Here is a 24,474-nt window from a genome sequence, read left to right on the forward strand (position 1 = left end):
ATAATTGCACCAACCGGATAATTGCACCAAAAACGCTGACAAACGGGTGGTGCAGTTAAGCGGATTCTACTGTATATCATTATGTATACTATGGAAAACTTCATTCTTCCCTGGGGTTGATTTAATTCAATTTTGAACTGGGTTGATTATGCGCAAGAGTGTAATTTTCAGCGGATATTTTTCCACTGGTCTAGTTTACATGGAGATGGCACGGAATATCCCATTCTTGCAAGGGGAGGATTCTGTAATTATTTATTTCAATTTTGAGCTGGAATGATTATGAAAAAGTCCATTTGTTAGCAGAAGTGTATTTGTTAATTAATAAGTGGATATGGTTTTGGACTGGTCCATATTGTGTTGAGGTGCTACAGGAAGACTCCACTCCTGTATGGAGAGACTGATAATTGTTTTTAAACTCAAGTTTGATCCATTTTTGTAGTGGAAGTATTTTAGAATGGTCCATTGTTATTTTGGGAGTCCATTTTTTGCATGGCGAGGAGCATGGCTAAACATGCTGTATTTGCTCGCAAATGTTGCCTTTCTAGTTGGATCATGTGTTATTTTGAGCTAGATTTGTGTTGTTATTTTACACCGCCTGGCTTATGGCACCCCCGCTTATGCAGAGCACTTTTGCATGGCAACGCGGATAGATCCCTAGCAACGGGACCACCATGCACCGTTCCCGACCTACATGTATTTTCAATGCCATCCCTTCAATCAACCTCCTTGCTTCAATAAACATGTTGAAATAGCAAAGTCTTTGATTGGCTTCTCTATATCATGTGACTATTTCCAGCATTTTGATTGGCTTGCAACTATCTACAAAGAGAGCCCTGTATCAATTCAAATTGGGATTGCAGGGTATTGCGATACCTCAAGAGTGGAGCCGTTGGTATATTTGCCTTCGCCGTGAGGCAGAAGGGTATGCGATTGGTCTGGATTTGTGGAGTGATGGTGTCGCCGTTATAACTCTCGAAGACAAGGTCGAATGTTGGTGATTTTTGGTAGGTAAGTTTCTGTTGGGGAGACGAAGGTCAAGTTCGAAGATGGGTTTTCTGCGGTGTTCCTTTGGCACTGTAGTGGAAGTTTTGTGTTTGACAATTAGTTTGTCTGCGACATAACTTGAGAGAGATTTACTGGATCGTGATGAAATTAAGTGGGTTGTTGGGGGTAGGGGAAACGAAGGTCAAGTTCGAAGGTCGGTCTTCTGGGGGGTTCCTACGGTACTACAGGGGGCAGTTTATTATCTAAATTTTGGAGGAGGATAACTAAAGCAGGTTTTGGTGGATCTTAATTGTTTTGGGCAGGTAGAAACGATTAGTGATGATTAACATAATGAGATGCAAATTAGGTCATTCTTTCCATGATTAATGAGAAAAAGTTGAAGTTCCCTTTCAATTTGCTATTATGTCTATATATTCAGGTTAAATTGCACTGACAGGCCTGCGGGCGGGTGACCTACTTTCCCCGGGAGCGCTCCTCATGGGACGTCACCGGAGCCCAGTTTGCTTGCCTGTTCTTTTTCTTCATCTTCTTCCCAAAACCAAGTAGATGTGAGGTGGTAGCTCTACCAATGGTATTGCAGAAAGTTATATGTACCTTGTACATGGTTCTGATGTTATATGTGAGATGTAGGTACCTTTAAGGAGGGTAAATACACCTGGCCATAAATTATGCTTATGAGGACCTCATTTGCATAATCTATGCTGAAACTTGTATTTCCCTTCCCGTAAAAGCTACGGATGTAATATTTGAGATGTAGGTGCCTTTAGGAAAGGTGAATATACCTGGACAAAAATTATGCGGACCTCATTTGCATAATTTTTGCAGAAACTTGTATTTCCCTTACGGTACATGCTATGGATGCCATATTTGAGATGTAGGCACCTTTAGGAAAGGTGAATACACCTCGACATAGACTATGCTAATGATGACCTCATTTTCATAATTCATGCAGAAAATCATATTTCCCTTCTGGCAAATACTTTGGATGTCATATCTAAGATGTAGGTACCTTTTGAATAGGTACATACACCTGGACATAAATTATGCTAATGAGAACTTCATTTCCATGATTTATGCAGAAACGTGTATTTCCCTTACGGTAAATCCTATGGATGCCATATTTGAGACGTAGATACCTCTAGGAAAGGTGAATACACCTGGACATAAATTATGCTAATGAGGTCATGCAGAAACTTGTATTTCCCTTACGGTACATGCTACGGATGTCATACTTCAAATGTAGGTACCTTAAGGAAGGTTAAATACACCTGGACATAACTTATGCTAATGCAGACCTCCTTTCCATAATTCAGGCAGAAACTTCATAATTCCCTTATAGTAAATGCTAAGGATGACATATTTCAGGTGTAGGAAATGGGAGGGGATATCCTGCATTTCCTCGAATATGTTGCCTTTCTAGTTTGCTTAATTGATAAGAACATGCCCTGATTCCAAAGTTGTAAATAACTATAATTTGATACTTGCATTCAGAACTTAAATAAAGGTGAACATCTTCATACATTAAGTATTCAATCCATAGCACACCTTTCAAACACATCTTTCATACAAGTTGACACCATTCGGCGAAGGTATGGGATTGCCGAACTCTAGTTGATTTTGATTTTTCTATTTTTCTGAAGCGGTGATTCCGAAAACCAACAAATTAAATTGGTGTGTTTTGTTTCTGACGACACTTGGCGTTCAATATTTTTCTTGTTTTTACAGCGCAAATTTCACGATCTTTGGAAGGTTTCAGATGGTTTAGAACATAAAGGAGAATACATGCAATCGATGTGTCTTTTCAAGTCCATCACCAGTTTCCGAGGTTCCGCATTTTATCGGAACTGAACAGAAACATTTTTGCAAGGCAGCGTCGGTCCGTCGTACCAGAATGAAGCACCTAATATATTTGCACATGTGCGGCTTCAGGCAAAAATTCAGTAATTGGAACACTTCCAATTTTACGTACACATGCTTGTGGATTCAGAAGGTAATTTGAGCCTTGAAATATGTTTCAAATTGAATCTTCATCAGAAAACGGCAGTAGGTGGCACAAATATGTAAGTAAGTACCCTATTTTCTCGATAAAAGTACGCACTTTTGAAACTTTTAAAAATCCAAAAAGTGTCTCGGGCCATCGCCAAAGCGGGGGTGCGTACTTTATTTGAGGTCACTGTCCGGACAAATCGGAGCAGAACCTCAAATCAGCCGGAACACTGACGAAGGGAGCTTCCAGCAACACCAATTCAGCCATAAATCGTTTAGATAAGAATGTTGGCGCATAAAAATAAAGTTGAACTTCAATAAACAACAGCGTTTCGTTTGTGTATCATTGATATTAACACGAAAAATAGATACGTTCCGTACACTACAAGTCATCGTACCTAGCACCCGGCGCACGGATGGTTCGGGACTCAGGCGATCCCAGTGCCCAAGGACCCCGAAAAGATTCACTGGCAACGTAAGCTTATTGGAAGAAGATTTATGAACGGTAAGATTCAAAAATTATGTACGCAAATTTAGTTGATGTTTAGTTTATTTAAAATGAATAATTATTTGTTCAAACCTTTATATAATACCACCGTTAAATGTCACGGACTGCGAAGATACGTATCCTCTGTACAGCGTCCTAGGTACTTTCAATATCTTTCCAAGAGTAGTGAAGGCACCGCTGAAATCGACGAAGATTGTTGAAGCGACATGGAAGCTACGCCAGCTCAACAAGTCCCGCCAAGTAGCGTTCAATCCTGGCCACGATATCCACATCTTGTTTCCAATATCCAATCCCTTGTGTGAAAAAATAGCGTGGAAGATGATGAAAAAAATCCTCCGGTTACTAGTTGTATCGCGGCATTAAGATTTTTGCAACAGTTCGCACAAATATTGCTGATTTATCATCTAGAAAAACTTTCCCACGGCAAGTTCTGGCGGCTTGTGGAAAAACAGCACGTTGATCACGCCCCTCAACAAAGAACGTAGGCTGCCGCCGTCCATCATTGTGTTAGCAACCGCCAGTCCATAGCAACCGTCTGCCAGCACGGCACTGGCTGTTTTGAAAAGTGCGCGTGATGTTAACATAAATTTACCATATTTAGATGGCCGGGCTAGGCTTGAATCACGTGCTTGATCGAACATGTCAATGTCAGCAGGTAAACAAAAGCTGTCCAGAACTAACTGCCCGCTGCTCTTTATACAGATTACTGAGCGTTCCCGCAGCGCTGCTAGGGTACCTGCTGATGTTTGGGGAGTCACAAAAAGCGGCTTCTCTTTATCAAAAAACAACAAAACATGGGCGGTCCCACGCCACGTAATACATCAATCGTTTCCAATGTGCTTTGTATTGAAAAAATACGCCAGTGCGCAACCCGGAAGTTCACACTCAGGCCGTTCGTTTTCTCCGTTACTTTCACAAGCTAACTTGAGTATTTCAACCTGCCATTACAATGCTGTTTTGTATATCGTGCGTGTAAATTTCATGGAACTTTTTAACACTTAATTACATATTGTTTTTACAATTTCAGGCAGAAATCAACGTCATATCGGATCTTCATCATGTAGTTCACGTATTTCAATTCAATGATTGACGGAATAGTATGTGCGCTATGAAAAGTGAAAGTTTGTACAATTCGAAATAATGTAACACAAAATTTCTAAAATAATTGCGACCTTTGCGACGTGGGGAAAGCGAGCGCTGAGTAGCAGCTCAAGTCGGACAACATGTTCCAAAACGTAAAGAAGCCGAGTATGGCAGCATGTGCGTTTTGAACATTGAAAAAGCGGGGCGTTGCTTCTCCGCCCACCGCGCGGGTGGAAGATTGCTGGACGTCTCACGAAACTTGAATATCTCATGGCCTGTTAACTATGATAAACGACTTAAATCTCTTTTAAAACAATAATTTGTGGTAGGAACTGCCGTCAAATTGACATATACTGGTCGGGACATTTCAACTACTACACGTGTACGTATACAGTATGGCGTCGGCCCGGAGAAGGGGTGCGTACTTTATTCGGGTTTTTGCATTTTACGTTTCAGGAGCGCAAATTTTCCCAGAACTTTCCTCGAATCGGGGTGCGTACTTTAATTAGGGTGCGTACTTTGATCAAAGAAAATACGGTAGGCGTCGAAAACTGCCGGCTGCCGGTTTGTTTTGACAAGGCTGTGTCACAGTGCTAGAATTATTAAACTGCAATGTTTACCAATGTCGATAGGGGGTATTGTATCATTCCCTCACGATTAGTGTTTCGGCGCAAGCGTTCTAGGAGGTCCGGGGGTTTTTCCCCCCTTAAAATTTTGAGATTTCTAACTGTCTTAAACGCCATTTTCCGTATTCTGAGTGGCAAATAATTGGTGAGGAAAGGTAAGTTTCTTGCATCCACAGTGGGTCACGTAGGCGCCGGAGGGTTGCGCAATACTGGGCGTGCTCTGTTGGGCATGGGCGTGTGGGTGAACGTTGGAGTCCTCGGAAGCTCTTTGATATTACCGACGGCACTCTTCAATGTTGCCGACAAGGGCAATCCTCCGGGCATGGCGCGTTGAAGATGCGGCGCTGTTTGGCAGCTCGGAACAGCGTGTGCTACATCAGTAGTCTTCAACCATACGGAAATGACGCTCACTTCATCTTCAAAACCAAGTTTTGATAAGAAGGAAATGTAGCTAACTATCAGTAATTTAGAAGATACCCATTCCAAGATCTAATTTTTGAACGTGTGCTGGGGAAAGATAGCACGGGCCGACCAAATATAATGGCATTGAAACAACACGTGTCAATTTCTAGACAGTGGACTGCATCCCAACACCACCAATTACTTCGTTAAACAAGAAATATAAATCTGTAGGCGACAAAAATGTAACTTCCAGCCCTGTTGTGTCCGCTACTTCCGCGAGCTGAGCGAAATTCTACATGGGTGGGTCTCAATTTCACAACATTACTAGGGAACAGCTGATGGGGGAAATAGTGACTCATGATTGGCGTATCTGTTCAAAGGGTTATCCAATCGGCTTGGATATGAATATTCATATCCCCGAATGACGTCTTAGGAGCTACCCAGCCTCGGAATGGGGGTGGCACGAAGGCCCGATCGCGGGGTAGCGAAGCGAAGGTTGGAGGTGACACCGGCTTGCAAAAATTTGCATTGCATTTTTTTTTGTAGGACGGCCTCCCCTCCGTCTCAGGCCATCCCCAGCAACAAGAGGGCGTCAAAAGACAAGACGGCTGTCTGGCGGAAACACTGCTCGCGGTATTGTGAGATTCAGGGGGAGTCTATCAGAAACAATGTTGCCATGTTTTTTTATTTTTGCCAAGCGCACGCCGCCGTTTTTCCAACGTATTTTTGCCTTCAGACACAAAATAGTGATAGAAGCATCGGTAACTTATTGATTTGTTTGTTTGTTTCGACGTCGATTTCCGTGTTTCAATTGAAAATTTGGCATATTTTATGAGACTGATAGCACATGTTTTTGTGTGTGAGCTTCCTCGGCCCAAAGTTGAGTTTTCAGGGTCAAAATCTAGGTTGCGCATGATGCTACCTGGGTTTAGAAATAAGTAACCAGGTATGTGCTTACAAGATCCAGCGGTATTTTCAAGTTGCAAAATTGGAAATATGGCCAGAAAAACCTTAACTTTCAATTTAGTGGGATCCCTGGATAGCAAAGCCCCATTTGAAAAAAAATGAATAAATGAATGTACATACCATCAAAAATAAGAATGTTCTGGGTCAATTTTGAGGCTGAAACTTTGGGACATTTCGCAGTGCTTACACAATCCACCAGTATTTTCAACTTGCAATTTAGCAAGTTTATATTATATTTACTTGCAAATCTTGAAAATCACTGGCAAATTGAAAGTTGCATCCTCTTTCCTGTTACGGCGGCCATTTTGAAAGATATACACCTTGGCAATTAATAACAATGTGTTCAGAATGATAGGATAGCCTAATGAACCAAATAAAATAATTTTACTTGTAAGTCTAAATTCCACGTTCATATGCTTTCTGATCCAGCTTTCTACATCCCCCCAAAATTTTACAAGAAAAGAACATTGACAAAAGATGTGGACGGGAGTTTCCTCCTCAGTCTTACAATAAGAACAAAGTGTATTTTCTGATAATTTCCATTTATAAAGCTTATTCTTAAGAGCAAGAAAATTATGCAACAACTTAAATTGAAAGGATCTTAAATAGGAGTCAATAGTTGTTTTATAGGTCAGACTGTAAACTACATCCCATTGTATCTGGTCATTAAACAATTCTATCCAATATTCCTGGGCTTTACAATGGAAGTCAACACATTTCCTTTCAACTAAGTAAAAACGGTACAATTCCTTGTTTATCTTAAGTCCTTTTACCCACTTGGAATATTTTGTAACAGGCATAATAGCTGTTTCACATAGAGAAATACCTTGAATACTTTGTTTCCATTTAAAGGGAATACTGGATAACAATTGTATGAATTTAAGCTCATCGCAAATTCTTCCATATTTACCAATAAATGATCTGTATGTGATAAAGTATCCATCCATGTTCAATAAATCATTAACAAACAAAATTCCTCTTTGGCTAAAGGTTTCCCAGAAAAAAGGTAGTCCATCAATAAGTATATTGGAATTGAACCAGAGAAATTGTCTCAAGTATTCAGACATATTATCAGGAGTTTTTTTCTGGGCCTTCAGCCAGGCTAACATCACCTCTTCAAAGAAAGTACTTAAAAGTGAATGTTTAGAAACAACATTGTGAAAGTGTGCTTCGGTAAGTTGTAAGAATGGAAAAATATCATAGTTAAAATGTATACAATGATTTAACATCTTCCTACAAAACCAGCTTTTGTTCAAATACATGTACCTTGCCTTCCCCACTGAGTTCTGCATTGGACCGGACCGGTTGACCCCATAGAGCTTAGTTTGCAGAATGGATCGAATTTTTTATTCACAAGGATGCCAGTTTGCAGCTGGTTTTTCCATGTCTTGTTTGATTTAATCCTACTTGTAAAGATATTAAACCTTGTATTTCGAACCCAGACATTGTATACAATATAATGACATGTGGATCTTACCGAAGAGTTTAAATTTACCTTTTCTGTAGGGAATGACAGAACTCAATGGATGTGAAGCCAGAAAAGTTAAAGTCATGGGTAAGTTCACTGTTGTCTATATCTTTCTACCTGAACCTGATAAAAATCATTACTCATTAAACAAGGTTAGGATAACCAAGGTTGGTCTATATGATTCCATAAGATCTGCTAATTTCAACAGCTATCCTCCAGTAGTTATAGAACTGAAATAACGTTGACCCTTTCTTCTCAGGTCCGTATACATTCAGTATTGGTGACACCTCTGATCTCTCAGACTATGTCCGAGGAGGCATTGCCATGCAGGTCAAACAGCCCAAAGCTCTGAATTTTGTAAGTGTGCACTTTCTTTTGTAAGTTTGTGTAACCGTAGATAGTTGGTGGTTCTTCTTTCTCTCAGCTTAATGACATGTCCCTCCAGCCATTTTAAAAGTAGACATCCTTTATTTTTTTAGTGAGTAGTTATTTGATTGCACTTTTGCCACATCTGACAAATAACAAGAGTTCCACGAACCCATACCTTCGTCAATGGATGGGTTGATAGTTGGGTGGGATGTTATGAAGGATGCAAATGTATAATGGTAATGTGGATTGGATATGCGGAAATAATGTAAGTGATTTGTTATGTATGGAAAGAAGGCGTGGAGGGTAGTAAGGTGTTATAGCAGGGAAGTCGTTGTTTGATTAATTGTTTGATGTTGGATGTGGAGTAGATTTGTGCTGATGGAAAGTTGGAACGTTTTGGCAATAGGCTGAAGTGTTTTGTGAGACGATGGATAGGTGGGTTAGAGATTTGTATGTTTGGTGGAAGTCTGCATAGGAACCTTTTAAAATTGGTGCAGGGTACAAAATGTTTTCGGTTTGTGATGGTAGTGTGTTTTATTTTGGATTTAGGTAGGTGGTTGACGTGAAATGACAATGTTGTAATCTTTCACAATCAGTCGGGAAGTGGGTGAGGTTGTGGGTAAGAGGGGTGACATGTTAGGTTTTTAAATGTGTTTTGTGCTTTTTTATTGGCGAAGGTTATTGCAACCTAGTGTCATTGGGTGAAAGGTATTTGGTGCGTGTGAAGATGTCTAGCTGACGAAGTTGTTGTGATGCTTGTTGTAGCTGCAGTTGGTCAGGGTGTTTTCAGAGGGCACTTTATGTAAGGTAGGTATGTGGTGTAGGAGGTAGTGTCAGTGGTGTTTATATGTGTGACAGGGCCTCCATGGATATTACCACATTGAGAATAGTAGGGTTTTGTTTCAGTGCATTCAGTAGCCTTAATTTAACAGGCTTCAGATGTGGCTGGAGATATTAGAACTTGGCAAAATACATGAGTTAGCCAGCTGATAGATACAGTTTGCCACATATAATCAAATGTCATAAAGCTACCTACACCTCCAATATGACGTCTCTAGCATCATGCACCGTTACGAAAAAATGAAGTGTCTGCATAAATTATGCAAATAAGGTCCAAAATAGCATAATGCACATTCAGGTGTATTCACCTCTCCTAAACGTATCTAACGTTACACCTCAAATATGACCTCCGTAGCATTTAGCATAAAGGAAATATAAGATAAGTTTCTGTATGAAATGTGCAAAAGAGGTCCTAATTAGCATGATCCACATTCTGTTTTATTCACTTATCCTAAAGCAACCTACACCTCCAATATGACATCTATGGCATATGCCGTAAGGGAGATATGAAGTCTCTGCATAAATTATGCAAACGAGGCCCTCACTAGCATGGCACACTATCTGTTGTATTCACCTTTCCTGAAGCTACCTACACCTCCGATATGACATCTGTAGCATACGCTGTAAGGGAAATATGAAATCGCTGCATAAATTATGTAAATGAGGTCCTCTTCATCATAATGCACATTCAGGTACATTCACCTTTCCTGAAGCCACCTACACCTTTAACATGACATCCGTAGTATTAATATTAATCGTAAAGCAAACATAAGTTTCTGCATAGAATATGCAAATGAGCTCTTCATTAGCATAAGGTATATTCCGTTGTATTCAACTTTACCTAAAATACCCATACCTCCAATATGACGTCCGCGGCATTTAACGTAATGGAAAATAACTTTTTGCATAAATTATGCAAATGATATCCTCATAAGCATAATGCACATGCCTTTGTATTTACCTTTCCTACAGCTACATACACCTCCAATATGACATTTGTAGCATGTACCTAAAGGGAATATGAAATTTCTGCATAGATTATGCAAATAAGGTCATCATAAGCATAATACACAATCAGGTGTATTTACCTTTCATAAAGCTACCTACACCTGCAATAGGACATCCTTAGCATTTAGCATTTCCTTCATCATAGTGCACCCCACATCTGCTTGTTTTTTTCCAAGGCCATTCATCATTATGTAGTCACAACACGTCCCAGCTTAAGCACATGCTTAAGCATACAATATAACACATTTTTACACTTTTCTCGTTAATCATGCAAAGTACTTCGCCCAAAATCTAATCATCTTGAGATTTCCCACATACACACGGACACAGGTGTATTCACCTTTCATAAAGCTACCTACACCTGCAATAGGACATCCTTAGCATTTAGCATTTCCTTCATCATAGTGCACCCCACATCTGCTTGTTTTTTTCCAAGGCCATTCATCATTATGTAGTCACAACACGTCCCAGCTTAAGCACATGCTTAAGCATACAATATAACACATTTTTACACTTTTCTCGTTAATTAAGCAAAGTACTTCGCCCAAAATCTAATCATCTTGAGATTTCCAACATACACACGGACACACCAAATACGACAACAAACCAACCAGGCGTTCTCGACTTATTCTGTTCACTAACAGACACACAGACATGCATAAAAAAATAACCTTCTCGACGAAGCTTCGTCGACGAAGGTAACTAGGTATAGTAGACATAGGATATTGTATGTTTGTTTAACAAGATTCATATTTCTGTGTACTGTACATTGTATATAATGTTATCTTAGTGATGTCTACTATTTGCTGCCTCAGCTTATCAGTTTCTTTCCATTGTCACCTCTGGACAAGTCTAAACATCAGCCAAATTTCCCCATCAGAAATCCCTTGGGAAGTCCTTGACAGACCCCGAGTACCTGATGACAGACTTTGCCAAGTTTGATCGCCCAGCTCAGCTGCACCTGGGCTTCCTGGCCCTCCACAACTATGTGCAACAAAACGGCACACCGCCCAAGCCCAGGAGCCAGGCAAGTCTCCTCTGGTTGTTATTAGTTGTTATTTAGTTAGTCTAATACAGCTGTGGTAGAAATACTTTCTTCCAGGGTTCTTCAATATTGCAGAATGTCACAATTTTGTTCTACAATTTGAAAATATATTCTGCAAATAACAAAGCCTCCATACTACAACCTTCTATATTTATTTACTCTCAACCTAATAATGTTTACTTATGTGCATCATACTTACATGTAGCCTTGCAATATTACTGTTTCTTTATTCTCTCACTCTTATTTTTACTATTGTCTAGTTAAGTTTGAAACAGTTTTGGTGTCTGTCAGACACCTTCTTCAGAGCTTTTGACTGGAGTACTGCTTCTCGCCGCTATAAGTAGATGAAGTAAGTGGCACTTTTGCAGCGAGAACACAATCCCAAACGTGGCTAAGCTTGTATCCCCCTCGTCCCGGTTCATCACTGGTGTTGACTTCCTAAACCAGACCACCTCCTTGATCCACTGAATAGGTCTGTTATCCTCCCTGTCTATTACCTTGGGCTTGGCCCCCCCCTCCCCCCCCCCCCCCTTGCTGGGCACTATAAGAAATTAGAAACAGATAATGATATATCCTCGTTGATACCACCAGGATGATGCAGACAAGCTTGTTGCTGTGGCTAAGGAACTGAATGCTGCCTGCCCTGACTCAGCAAAGGTGGCAGAGATGGATGAAAACCTGATGAAACAATTGGCATTTTCTGCACAGGGAGACCTCAGCCCCATGAATGCCTTCATAGGTGGGGTCACTGCACAGGAAGTCATGAAGGTAGTATCAGTACAATCATTCTGCACCTCAAGCATGTTTGTTTGGTTCACAATTTCTCGGATGGATTCCACTTTGCTTTATAGAGAAATGATAAAGGGTGAATGACCAGATGTCAGACGACTCGGCCCATTACCAACTCGGCTCAGTCAACTCTGCCCATCTGCCAAGCTACACGTAACTCGGCCCATCTTCCTAATCAACTCGGGCCCCAAAAGCTCAAAGTCAACAGTTCGAAGTTGTCTGACAAAAAGACGTGGTCTCTATTAAAGTCATGTTCATTGCCTAAGGTTCGGCAGTATGGGGCTCCAAAAACCTCAAAGTCAACAGTTCGAAGTTGTCTGACAAGGAGACATTGTTACTACATGTATGTTACAACCCGGGACACGGCTGGTAAAATTCAGAAATTGCAGTCATGACGTTAATGTTTAGAAGGTGAGTGTTTTTATCTTCGCCGAGAAGATTATATTTTCGGTTACTCCAGCTGTTGGGTGGGTCTGTATGTATGTCAAGAGCACAACTCGAGAAATCTTTGATGGATCTTCATGATTTTTGGTAGGTGTGTAGTGGTTGTGCAAAGGAAAATCAAGGTCAAAATCGTCCACCTTGCGTTTTCCAACAGTACTGCAGCGGACTTTGAATGTTTTAAAGAGGCTTTAGGTTGCATTTTTATTGAAAATTTTCCCGCCGAAGTTACCGGAAGTGAAACGTTACTTCAAAACAACAACATCGTTCGGGATTGGGATTTGTATTTCTTCTCCGAAAATACACACGAAATAAACGAATGCATGTCTTACTGATGTCACCACAACGTTATTGATGTTGGTAAGTCAGTATGCACTTATCTACTTTGAGAATAAGATCCTTGGTTCCTGCAAATTACGAAGTTGGTGCGTAACGCTGGTTGCCAAATTTCAGTTTGATCAACCGTCGGTATTTTTGGGCATTTACATCGCAAACCAAACCGGCGCTCCAGGAGGTGACAAATTGCCATTGTCTTGTTGGGTCGCAAAATAAACATGAAACCTGACCCCATCTCATTAAGTTGATTAACGCTGACGAATTCTGTCGGGATGCTTACGAATTCTGACGGGGTTCTGAATAACTCGATTGCCTGACGCATCAATGACGGCTCTCTGACGCGTCACTGACACTCCACCTTGTTAACTATGACCAGGGCGTTACTGTACGTGAAGACGCCGGTCTTTTAGTATTGCAGCAGTATGTGACTATAGCCACCAACAACACCCCATGTCATCCTTGATGCGAAATCAAATCCCCGTGAACTTAAATGCACTCACAGTAATAAGACAGTGTACAGGTAGAGACCAATCTTTATTGAGTACAGCATGCTGTCTGCCAAAGCGTAAGCGTTTGGCAAACGTGCATCTCTTTATGGTGCCTACACGCCTCATGACCCGCCCAGGACCTCCCAGGGGTTCATCTTAATCAGGAAAGAGGGGCGCTGTGCCCTCTTGTTTCAGCCCAGCACCCCCTTGTGGAATTCAGATTTTAGCTTAATATCCAGCATACAGCCTTCACTCAGCAATGGATTCTTCCATAAATACATAGAATTCACTCCCTTGCCTGTGTGTTCTCCCTATATTTCTAGAAAAACCCCTGCCTCCCTTACAATCGCTATCAATTTGATTGTCAATGGGGACCACTTTCTTTTGTCAAAACAGTTTTAAACATATTGGCTGTATTGTGCCTCTACACAGGCAGTTATTGGCCCATTCGTACCGGGTTTCCCGATTTTGAGTGCACCTATTTAGTTAACTTGTCGACAATGTTTGAATAAATTTGGTGAAGTTATCCGGGATTGGTGACAATGCGCCGTGTTGATACAATAGAGCATCTACATGTAAAGGATGTGTCAGACTCAAAGGATAAAGTTGTCTGAGGCTTAGAACCAGTACTTAACTATGCGGACTGACACATCCAAATCTACTGGGAACACGCCAAGCTCTGCTTAACTTGCTATGTTACTTGATCTTCTGTGCACCCCAAGCATATTTTGCAGAATCGGTTCTGTATAATTTCAATCGGACACCTGTCCTTCAAATAGTCCTTGTCCCACATTTCACTGCCGGCCATATAACATTCCAAGTCACTGCAAGCGTTGTTATTTTCATTATTTAAAAATATTTTCAATTATTTATTGTTATTTATTTGTGTAAGAGATTTGATACTTATGAAATATTTTGAATGTAATTTTAACTTTAGAAATATTCATGATGTAGAATATGATATTTACAATAGTTTTTTTAATAATTCAAATGTAATAACAGCATTCAACCATTATAATATAAACGCGGGCGGTTCGCTATGCCTACTTTAAGTTGTGACAGTCTCGGGGTACAAAATACTTTTTTTGGGTTACTTGCAAAGTTGGCAAAAGTTTTACTTGCAATTTGAAAAATCAACTTGCAACATTGATATACACTTAGAATACGATCCACCAGTATTTTCAGATTGCAAATTAATATCATTTTCACTTCCAAATCTTCAAAATCACTTGCAAATTGTAAGTTTCTGAATTGTATTACGCACCCTACAGTCTTTCTCCCTACATGTTTATTTCAGGCCTGCAGTGGTAAATTCCATCCCATTGTCCAGTGGCTGTACTTCGATGCCCTAGAGTGTCTCCCAGAAGAAAATGCTGACTCTGACTTGACAGAAGAGTCTTGCAAGCCTGTGAGTAGCAAAGTACTTTGTTACGAAGATTAAAAACTTAAGTAGCTTTATTCTCATCTTTCAGGTATTCTACATTGAAGTGTATTCTGTTGGTGTGCTGGTGTTAGTAGATATTGAATGCTATTGAACAAAAGTAGAATGATCACATGTGACCTTTCAATGTTCCCTTGTATTGTGCAGCAAAACTCCAGATATGATTCCCAGATTGCTGTGTTTGGTGCGGACTTCCAGAAGAAACTAGAAGCTCAGAACTACTTTCTTGTAAGTTTGCTTGGTCATGATATATATATATATATATATTCAATGTTGTACAGAAATACTGTGAATGAAAGACAGAGTGAAAAAAAGTTTATCAACTCAAGCAATTTGTCACTAGTACTATTAGTAGTAAGTTTTCCATTAGCTTTCCATTGATACCCAAGTTTCATTCCTTCAGTGCCAGTCATTTATCAGTGGTGTAAACAATGGTTTTGAGAAGCAAACAAAGCAGACATTATACTGTCTTATACAATGTAGTAACTTGTAATAGACGAATTTGAACAACACAAACCGGTTTCGTCATAGGGGGGATGTTGCTCACAAACTATGTCATCGTGCTCATTTTATAGCGATATTTAGGCGATAGCGATATTAACTGATATTTAGATGGCGTCATGTGGCTTAATGGTTAGAACCTTTGGCTGTTAAACAAGGGGACCCGTGTTCGATCCCGGGTTGCCCCCAGACATGCGCCCCGACGTTGTGCCCTTTCCTCACTTCACAGATTGTAAACTAGAGTTCCACGACCTCACACCTTCGCCAAATAATTTTAACCTTTTTGACTGACGTATTAGGAGTGTTTCCTATCAATTATAAATCATACCGGTTGATCGTCTTCACCCATATAAGGCCTAGGAAAACAAATGTTCTGTTTCCTATTACGGTCTTGACTAAGATAGGGTCGGTAGGTAGGGATTCCCTTTTTAAAAAATTTTTTTTTAGATTTCAGTCAAAGTGGTCCAACAAGTACACTTAATATATCTCTTTACTGAAACAATTACAGATTGAACTAGAATGGCAACATTTTCGGGAAAATGCAGGATATTCCCCTCCCATTACCTACACCTCAGATATGACATCCTTAGCATTCACTGTAAGGGTATTATGAAGTTTCTGCATAAATTATGCAAACGAGGCCCTTATAAGCATAATTTATGGCCAGGTTTTCTGACCTTTCCTAATGGTACCTACATCTCAAATATGACATCTGCAGCTTTTACGGTAAGGGAAATACAAGTTTCTGCATAATTTATGCAAATTAGGTCATCATTAGCATAATCTATGGCCAGGTGCTCAAACCTTTCCTATATGTACCTACATCTTCAAGATGACATTCGCAGCTTTTACGGTAAGGGAAATACAAGTTTATGCACAAATTATGGAAATGAGGTCCTCATTAGCATATTTCATGGCCAGGTGTGTTCACCTTTCCTAAAGGTACCTACATCTCAAATATGATATCTGCAGCTTTTACGGTAAGGGAAATACAAGTTTCTGCATAAATTATGCAAATTAGGTCCTCATTACCATGATTCATGGCCAGGTGTGATCACCTTTCCTAAAGGTACCTACATCTCAAATATGACATCAGCTTTTACGGTGAAGGAAAAAAAAAATTCTGCATAAAATATGCAAATGAGGTCCTCATTAGCATCATTCACAGACAGGTGTGTTCACCTTCGCTAATGGTACCTACATCTTAAAGATGACGTCCGCAGCTTTTACGGTAAGGGAAATACAAGTTTATGCATAGATTATGCAAATTAGGTCCTCATAAGCATAATTTATTGTCAGGTGTATTCCCTTTATATAGGTACCTAAATCTCAAATATAACATCCGTACCATGTAACATAAGGTTCCGGGTCGGAGTTCAATTGTGACCGGGGGTTGGGTCATGACCCGGTAATCTGCCCGAAGTGCGTGGTCGTCACCCTGATTTCTGCCCGAGCTTGCTTGGTGATGGTTTAAGCTGTGCATGAATACTTTGAATCTTCTGAAAAGCCCGTGAGTTGTAGTATTTTTGGGCGCGGTGCAGTTGGTTCGCTATCAAAGCCTTTTTTGTATTAGTCCGCGGCAACGGTGATGCGGTTTTCTCGCCTGATGACCCAAATAGCATCGTTTTTAATGCATTTTCACCGAATTTGCGTCATCGGAGATTGCGAAAAAGTTATCACATGACTTTTTTGTTTTTTTCATTTTTCAGAGACACCATTTACTAAGCTTTCTCAGCATATATGCCGTGACCCCAGGAAAACTGGTTTTTTTCCGAGCAGGTTTGATCAAGAAAGTGTAAAAAAAATGATAATTTTCGGGTGCCAAATTTACATTTTACTATGGTGTCTACCCAAAATAAAGGGACAACGGACAATACCGATAAATACATCGGAAAACAGCAGAAAACCGCTTTTCGACCATGTGATTACATTTTCCGTCCTACTTTTCTCGTCGGAATTGTAGCCCGTCGACCTGAGGGTGTCGGCCTACATACGAAATCGCAAAAAAACTCCGGTCCGAGACCATAAGGTACATATACAGTAGAAACCAGTTAATTGCAATACGCTTTTTAGCAAAAACCGGCCAACTGCAAAGGATTGTGAAATCCCAAACCGTTTCCCATTGACGCTATTGTTTATCGAACCCCATATACGCAAAGCCTAAGATCGAAAAAATCGGCTAATCGGCAAAAAAATTGTCAAGTTGAACCGAAAATATGCCAAACAAATCACCAAAAAAGATATCAGATCGCTAAAAGGAATGAACTTGTCTGTTTTGAGTCGCGAAGGACGGCGGTTTCTTGTGAAGTTTACGTTGATAGAGCGGCCCGGCAGATCGCACGTCGGCACTGCATACAGAGAGGCGCGTGTAGGTTCACAGCCGTCAAAGGCGGCAGCTTATGCCTTCGTGTTTTTTTGTCATGTTTCTTCAAAGAACGTTTAAGTTCTCAGACAACAAATTTTACTCAATAAAACATGTCTCTGCTTGTGTTCTCGCTCATTATTCTTGCGTTCGTTTCGACCGTGCGACACGTTTGTTATCGCCATGCGTCTAAACCCGGAAGTGAATGTGCCGCTACTGACCTACCGCATCGAATGATGGGATACCGCTTACCCACGCCGTCCGCCATCTTTTTTTTACCGAGAACAATTTGTGAAATATGCCCGTCGAATGTTGCAAAATTTCCATGTTATCTATGGACATCGTAAGCTAAAATTTCGTAGATATGGCAGTCAACAGTTTATTGTTGCATGAGTTACGATTATTTCCATGTGGTAGCTAATTTTTTTTTGAAAATGAAGACAGCAACAAGGTGATCCTTTGTCTATGTGTTGTCGACGATTTTCATGTCTACAAGCGTGTATTGTACCCAACTTTATTTTTGTTTTACTTTTGTAGTGTAAGAATATCTATAGGTTGACAATCGTACATTTATCTGTAGTTTGTGTTGTGCGCAGATAGCAGTGTTTATTTCTTTGTTTTGTCCGAGTAGAGTTAGAGTCGATAGCTCAAATATCTAGTGCATCGAGTCGGTAGAAAACAACGATCTATGTTGGGAAATCCAAGGACATTATACCTTGGGAAATCGTACCCACAACAACGCTATTGTTACAAATCATAAATTTTACAAGTAAATGTACTGATGTAAATAAAGTTCACTGTTATTAATGGTTAAATATGGCCGTGTTTGTATTTTTTGTGTCATTGCGTTCGATTTGATGGCCCGTAGATTCAATCGGGTCAGTTTGAGCTAACACCTCATAATCGGCAAAGCCGGGTAATCGGGAAAATTGCGCTGACAAATAGGCATTGCAGATAAGCGGTTTCTACTGTAATAACTTTCTGTAATACCATTAGTAGAGCTACCACCTCACATCTACTTGGTTTTTGGCAGAAGAAGAAGAACAGTCAAGCAAAAACACTGGAAGGGGAATATAACAATTGCAAACAGAATTACAGGGATATTTTCCTTTAAGAAAATTTCTGTTTACAGGGCTCGAAATACATTTGGGGTCAACTTGCACTGGTGCAGATTGAGAAAAAATTACTTGCACCAAAAAGAAATTACTTGCATAAAAGTTGTGAACTATTAACCTTATATCTTCTCTTCTGATGTTGTCATGCTCTAAACTATATATACAAGTAGTCAGTAATAAACACAAAGGCTCCCAAACAGTACAACTAGGGGTGTGTGCCATTTCGGCTTTATCAGGTTCCAAGTCCAGAGGTTCAGGTTCAGGACCTGAACATGGACCTGATCCTGTCAATAGTGGTAACAATATAATATGTTTGTGGCTGGTGCACCAGTGCAGGTCTCAATAAGTACCTAGTACATATTTAAAATGTATGAAATAATTACCAAATACTTAAGTTACTGGAGCACCTTACTGTTACCTTTTTGCAATATCAAGTCAAACAAAAACTACATACAAAAAAACAGGAAAAAGGAAATCTAACATCTATTGGAAATTTTGATTTTTTTTTTTTAAAACAGTAATTTAGCTTACTAGTAGTGAGGGTGCTTCATAATCTAGCACAAAAAAACTAATAATGCCTCCTAGCCACTTTTGTTCAAACTGCAGTGTGAAACTAAAATAAAGGTAGAGATAAACTGCAGTTTGGGCAAAAGTGGCTAGGGAGAGTTATTATTTCTTTTGTTGGAAATCAAAATGGCGGCTTTGTTTTCATGAGCCGATCGAGCTCTTGACTGACAATAATGTGTCCCAAACCAATAAAAATGGATTTAATACAAGTGCACAAGATTAACAAAATGTCGCTTGCTCAATGTAGAATTTGTTAGAGCACTGATTCTTCATTTGGTGGGTGTTTTTTTTTGTTATGTTGTTGCAGCGTTCGAAATACCCGTCTGCAATCTGCAAATTGCATACAGATTTTCAAGATTGCAGAAGAAAAATTAAACAATCTGCAATTTTGCAGAAGAAAAAAATCAGACTCCGGATTCAATGGCTCTCAATTCAGGAGATTACATAGACTTACTAGTACTAAGCAAACTAGCGGCGCTGTAAATAAACTGAAATCCACAGCGCCGCGCGAGATGGCGGCGTTTAGGTGCGTTCCAACTGCCTGGTGCTACTTGAGGTCAGTTTTTTTCGGGGACTTTCGACACTTTCCGTGATAACTTCGGGGACGAATCATGTGAGAAAATGTCAAATTCGTGCATTTCCGTCAACCCTCGCTAATCTCCGCGGTCACAATCTCGGGGTCGGCAAAAGTCGGGAAAACAATTCCCGGATGTTTCTAGCGTGAACAAGTATGTCCAAGTCGCAAGCTGCGATTTCTTCAGAGCCCGAACTCGGGGCATGGGCGCGATGACAGAAGGAACGAAACAGTGGCCACTACATTAGCCCGTGGTCCTTGAAGCCCAGACGGCAGCGATGAAGTTGAGAACTACTTGGATAGATATTGAGCACCGCCTTGTGTGGAAAAGGCGGAACATTTTCTCCTGTGCCGACACAGTGGGGAGGGGGGCACCCACGTGTAAAACTAACATCATCGGGCCGTCTCTGGAGTCTCCCCGAATGTCCGAAGTCGGAGTCCGATGTTTGAAACCAATAGCAATGTTTCAGATTTATACACAAAACTACACAGAGGCCAAGGTAAAGGCGTTTTATTTTGAATTTTACATTTTTTTCTCGGTTTTTGTCATGTTTTCTGTGGGCCGTGGCTGTGTCACAGGTCGTGCGATCTTATTCATTAATCATGATACGCATCACAACACGTATTTCTCGCAAGGATATAATTCCCTTGTCCTCCTTATCAGGCAGGCTGTTGAATTTGTTTTTAATTTTGATACACATACTGAAATGATCAAAGGAATATTTGATTTGATTGATATTGAATAAATATACCTTTGCTGTTGCAATTTTTGCTATTAATTTGAATATTTTTCACACACATGCATGTTATTCCTCATAAAAACTTTGCTAGTGATAATCAAAGATGGAGTGAGAGAATAAAGAATTATAGCAATGTTGCAAAGCTCTAGATATAATGTAAGTAAGTAGGCATTATTAAGTTGAGATGGTTGTAGTATGGAGGCATGTGTATTTGCAGAAAATATTTTCAAATTGCAGAAAAATTTTTTGACATTCTGCAATATTGCAGAACACTGAAAAAAAGTATTTCTACCACTGTTGTTGTAAGGTTCCGGTTTGGAATTCCCAGTGACCGCCCTCCCAAAGAGTCCCTAAAATAAGATGCAAATCCTAGGTTTTCTCGATATTTTTGGCTCCAGATGTTTCGGCTATCGCTATAGCAGTGTGAAATCTTTTATATTTCCTGAAAGGCCCAATGTTCTTAATTGCACAGACAGAATGATGACCATTATTGCCATATCAGTCTTTATCCTAGGAAAACTTATTTTCCTTCCAGTGGCGTTAGAAGAATTCCCCAAAAATAGCAGTTTTGAGGGGTGAAAATTGCTTTAACTGACGGTTTTCACCAAAAATGACATTTCCACAGAAAATGTCAAATGTGTCTGTCGTTCAATGGCAAGGCACCCCCATTAAATTGCCCGGAAAATGATGTTTGGAGAAGCGCTTTTGCCTTTCTGGGAACAAGTCAGGTCGGCCCTGAATAGTAACAAAAACTCCGAACCGAGACCTTAAGGTATACATTGTAAATGAATAATGTAGAATTTAAAGAATACTATATTTAAAGAATATTTTGATTGCAGGTTGGAGCTGGAGCTATCGGTTGTGAATTGTTGAAGAACTTTGCCATGATGGGGCTGTCATGTGGGGAGGGGGGCATGGTGACTGTGACAGATATGGATATCATTGAGAAGTCCAACCTCAATAGACAGTTCCTCTTCAGATCTTGGGATGTTGGGGTAAGTGGGAGCAATAATGCATTCTTGTATTCTGCTTGTTATACTTTTAAGAAAATTACTGTAGGTATTTCGTCTTGTTGATCGGCGTATTATTAGTTTACTGTTGCTAATGTATGTAAGTATGTAACATACATTGGTTATATTTTGTGGTTTATTTTATTTTATGTGTTCGATTCTAAAAGGAGGAAAAGTCAGATCAGGAATAAAAATTGTTAAATGTAGCTGATGAGGTGACATTTTTGTACTTGCCAATAGAGCTGTGTACCGGATACAGTACTGGGTACAATCAATTAGGTACAGGTCCAAAATACCTGAACTCTGGACAGGTGTACCTATTGAACCGGCACTAATCAGGTCAAGCCTGACTCAGAGGATGGCCACTTTGACAGATAAGATTACTATGAAATTACAGTGACAGTGCACTAAAGCCACATCTATACTACATGTATACTCCAGCACATTAAGCACATTTGCAAGGCTGGAGTCAAATTCTCATCTGTGTTTTCATAGAAATGATACCTAGCACAATCAAATATTATGCTGTTACCAGTTCAAACATGCTTTTGTCCTTATTGAAAATCTACCATTTTCTGAACCAGTAGTTTAGGTACACGTTCAGGTCTGGACCTGTACCTTAACCTGTATGCCTGTACCTAAAATTTGTTTAGGTACACAGCTCTACTTGCCAATCATATTCTGTTAACTATATTGTAGTTAGTTATTATTTAGGTACCAGGCTTTTGTTTATAGAAAAAATGAAAGAATTTAGATATTAGGCAGAAGGGTAGTTAGTTCTAATGTCTTTGGTGATTACATCTAGTACTGATGTCTTCGAACTGGAATCTGGAAAATTTGGTTGTATGAACTGTTTAGTTTTTCTTGAGTACAGCATCTAATGTGTTAATTCACTACACAGAAATTTAAGTCAGACACAGCTGCCGCAGCTGTGAAGAAGATGAACCCAGACATGAACATCACGGCTCACCAGAATAGGGTCGGGCCGGAAACAGAAAACATCTACCACGATGAGTTCTTCGAGGCCTTGGATGGAGTTGCTAACGCCCTGGATAACGTAGATGCCAGTGAGTACAAATTCAGAAACCTCATACCTCTGCAAGTTTTTGTAAATTTCTAGTTTTATTACCTTCACAGAGAAGGTTACATGTATGTTTTAATGTGTGTGTGTCTCTCAGAAGTTAACTCGAGAATGACTTGATTGATTGTCATGATATTTGGTATGTGGGTAGGTCTCGTTTAGCATATCGATACATATCAATTATGTAAGCGATCTTGACATCGTCTTCCCAACATCTACCCACATACCAAATATCATCACAATTCATCCAGGGGTTCTTAACCCTTGTCCTGCGGACCGCCTATATATAGGCGCTAGACATAATGTGCGGGTCCTGCGGACCGCCTATTTATAGGCGCTTGGGGTATTTCCGACATGGAAGCGTCGCACAGGCGAGTAACGCAAAGAACCCGGAAGTAACATAGTCTTGTAGCATGGACGGGGTCAAGGGTCAAGATTTTTCTTACGCTATCGGCCCAAGATGCATTGCGAGATATGATAATGAGGTCATTATGTTAATGAGGCCGCCATGATGCCGTGTCGTCTGCTGGAATGTTTTCGGGGCGATATTTTCCGTATTTCTGGCGGCAATTTCGGTATTTAAACGCCAAAATGGATCGGTACACGGTCGAAGACGTTCTAGAGGACATTTTCACGAACGTTTCAGTGGTGGAATATCCTTTATCAAGCGAAAATTCCGCTGAAATCAGTGACAGTTCTGGCGAAGACGGGGAGTCACAACATCGGCCTCGAAGACATGTCGGGGCAAGCGGAGAGGGACCTTTACATGTTGCTGATGAACTTGACAGCGGCGCTGACGCTACTTTTAGCCGTGGAAAAGCTCGGGGCACTTACCGAGGACGGCGTGGACGTGCCCGAGGAGGTAGTGGACGTGGTCGCTGGCGGGGAAGTGGTGCATGATTTCTATTGTGGGGCTGACCAGTCTCAGACTTTGATAGCCATATACTTACCTGTTATAATATCTGCAATTCGTATTTCTTTACATATAATACGATATATTATTTTGATGTTGTCAAAAATGGTCAGAAACTTTGTAGTCTTCGTAGAAACCTGTGTTTTGATGCTATACAAAGGCATATGAAAGCATAGTGGAATAAATGTACTTTTTATTGCTTTTTATGTCTTTATTATGATATAGCCTTTAGTATAGATTGTAACAACTGTATGTTGATATGACAAGAAAGTTTAGACTATAAGCTTTCCACTCATGTATAGAAAGCTAGAATGTGAATTGTTCTATGGCTACAGCATGAAGTGTACTGTTCTGTATGAGAGTGTAGATTTTGCTCAAAAGTGAGTTCAGCACCAAGGGCAGTCTATAACCATATACATGTACTCACCTGTTACAATACCTGTGTATTTTACTTCTTCACATGTATCATTCTGATGTTGCCAAGACTGGTCAGCAACATTGTAGTCTTGGTAGAGACCTCTGTGTTGGTGCTATGCAGCAGTATATGGAAATTTTGTGGAATAATGTACTTTTTATTGCCTTTTGTATCTTTATTACCTTTGTATTCAATGATATTACTTTGTTTGGAATTCCAAAGATAATACCTGTTGTAAGCTTTCAGCTGATGTGTAGGAAAGTGATTGTAATAGAGGTAAAGAAAGAAGTATACTAATTCTAAATGGCTCAGCTTTTCTACAGAAAAGCCAGTTCAGCACCGTGGACATTGTATGGTCATAAACCTACCTGATGAGATACCTGGTTGAACTTCTT

At 40.1% G+C, this 24,474-nt stretch overlaps 1 protein-coding gene across 2 annotated transcripts in view; it reads left to right on the plus strand.

Moving 5' to 3' along the window:
* The window catches only part of LOC136435753 (ubiquitin-like modifier-activating enzyme 1), an 81,187-nt gene that overhangs the window by 35,098 nt on the left and 21,615 nt on the right, over nt 1-24,474 (plus strand). For both annotated transcript variants that reach the window (XM_066429449.1, XM_066429450.1), the window contains exons 9-16: nt 8,083-8,131; nt 8,304-8,401; nt 11,142-11,288; nt 11,898-12,074; nt 14,658-14,768; nt 14,949-15,029; nt 21,500-21,655; nt 22,572-22,737. In XM_066429449.1, the coding sequence (XP_066285546.1) occupies nt 8,083-8,131; nt 8,304-8,401; nt 11,142-11,288; nt 11,898-12,074; nt 14,658-14,768; nt 14,949-15,029; nt 21,500-21,655; nt 22,572-22,737 (985 nt within the window). The remainder of the gene's footprint in view (nt 1-8,082; nt 8,132-8,303; nt 8,402-11,141; nt 11,289-11,897; nt 12,075-14,657; nt 14,769-14,948; nt 15,030-21,499; nt 21,656-22,571; nt 22,738-24,474) is intronic.

Source organism: Branchiostoma lanceolatum, chromosome 5 (genome assembly GCF_035083965.1).
Source record: "Branchiostoma lanceolatum isolate klBraLanc5 chromosome 5, klBraLanc5.hap2, whole genome shotgun sequence".
NCBI classification, from domain to species: Eukaryota; Metazoa; Chordata; class Leptocardii; order Amphioxiformes; family Branchiostomatidae; genus Branchiostoma; species Branchiostoma lanceolatum.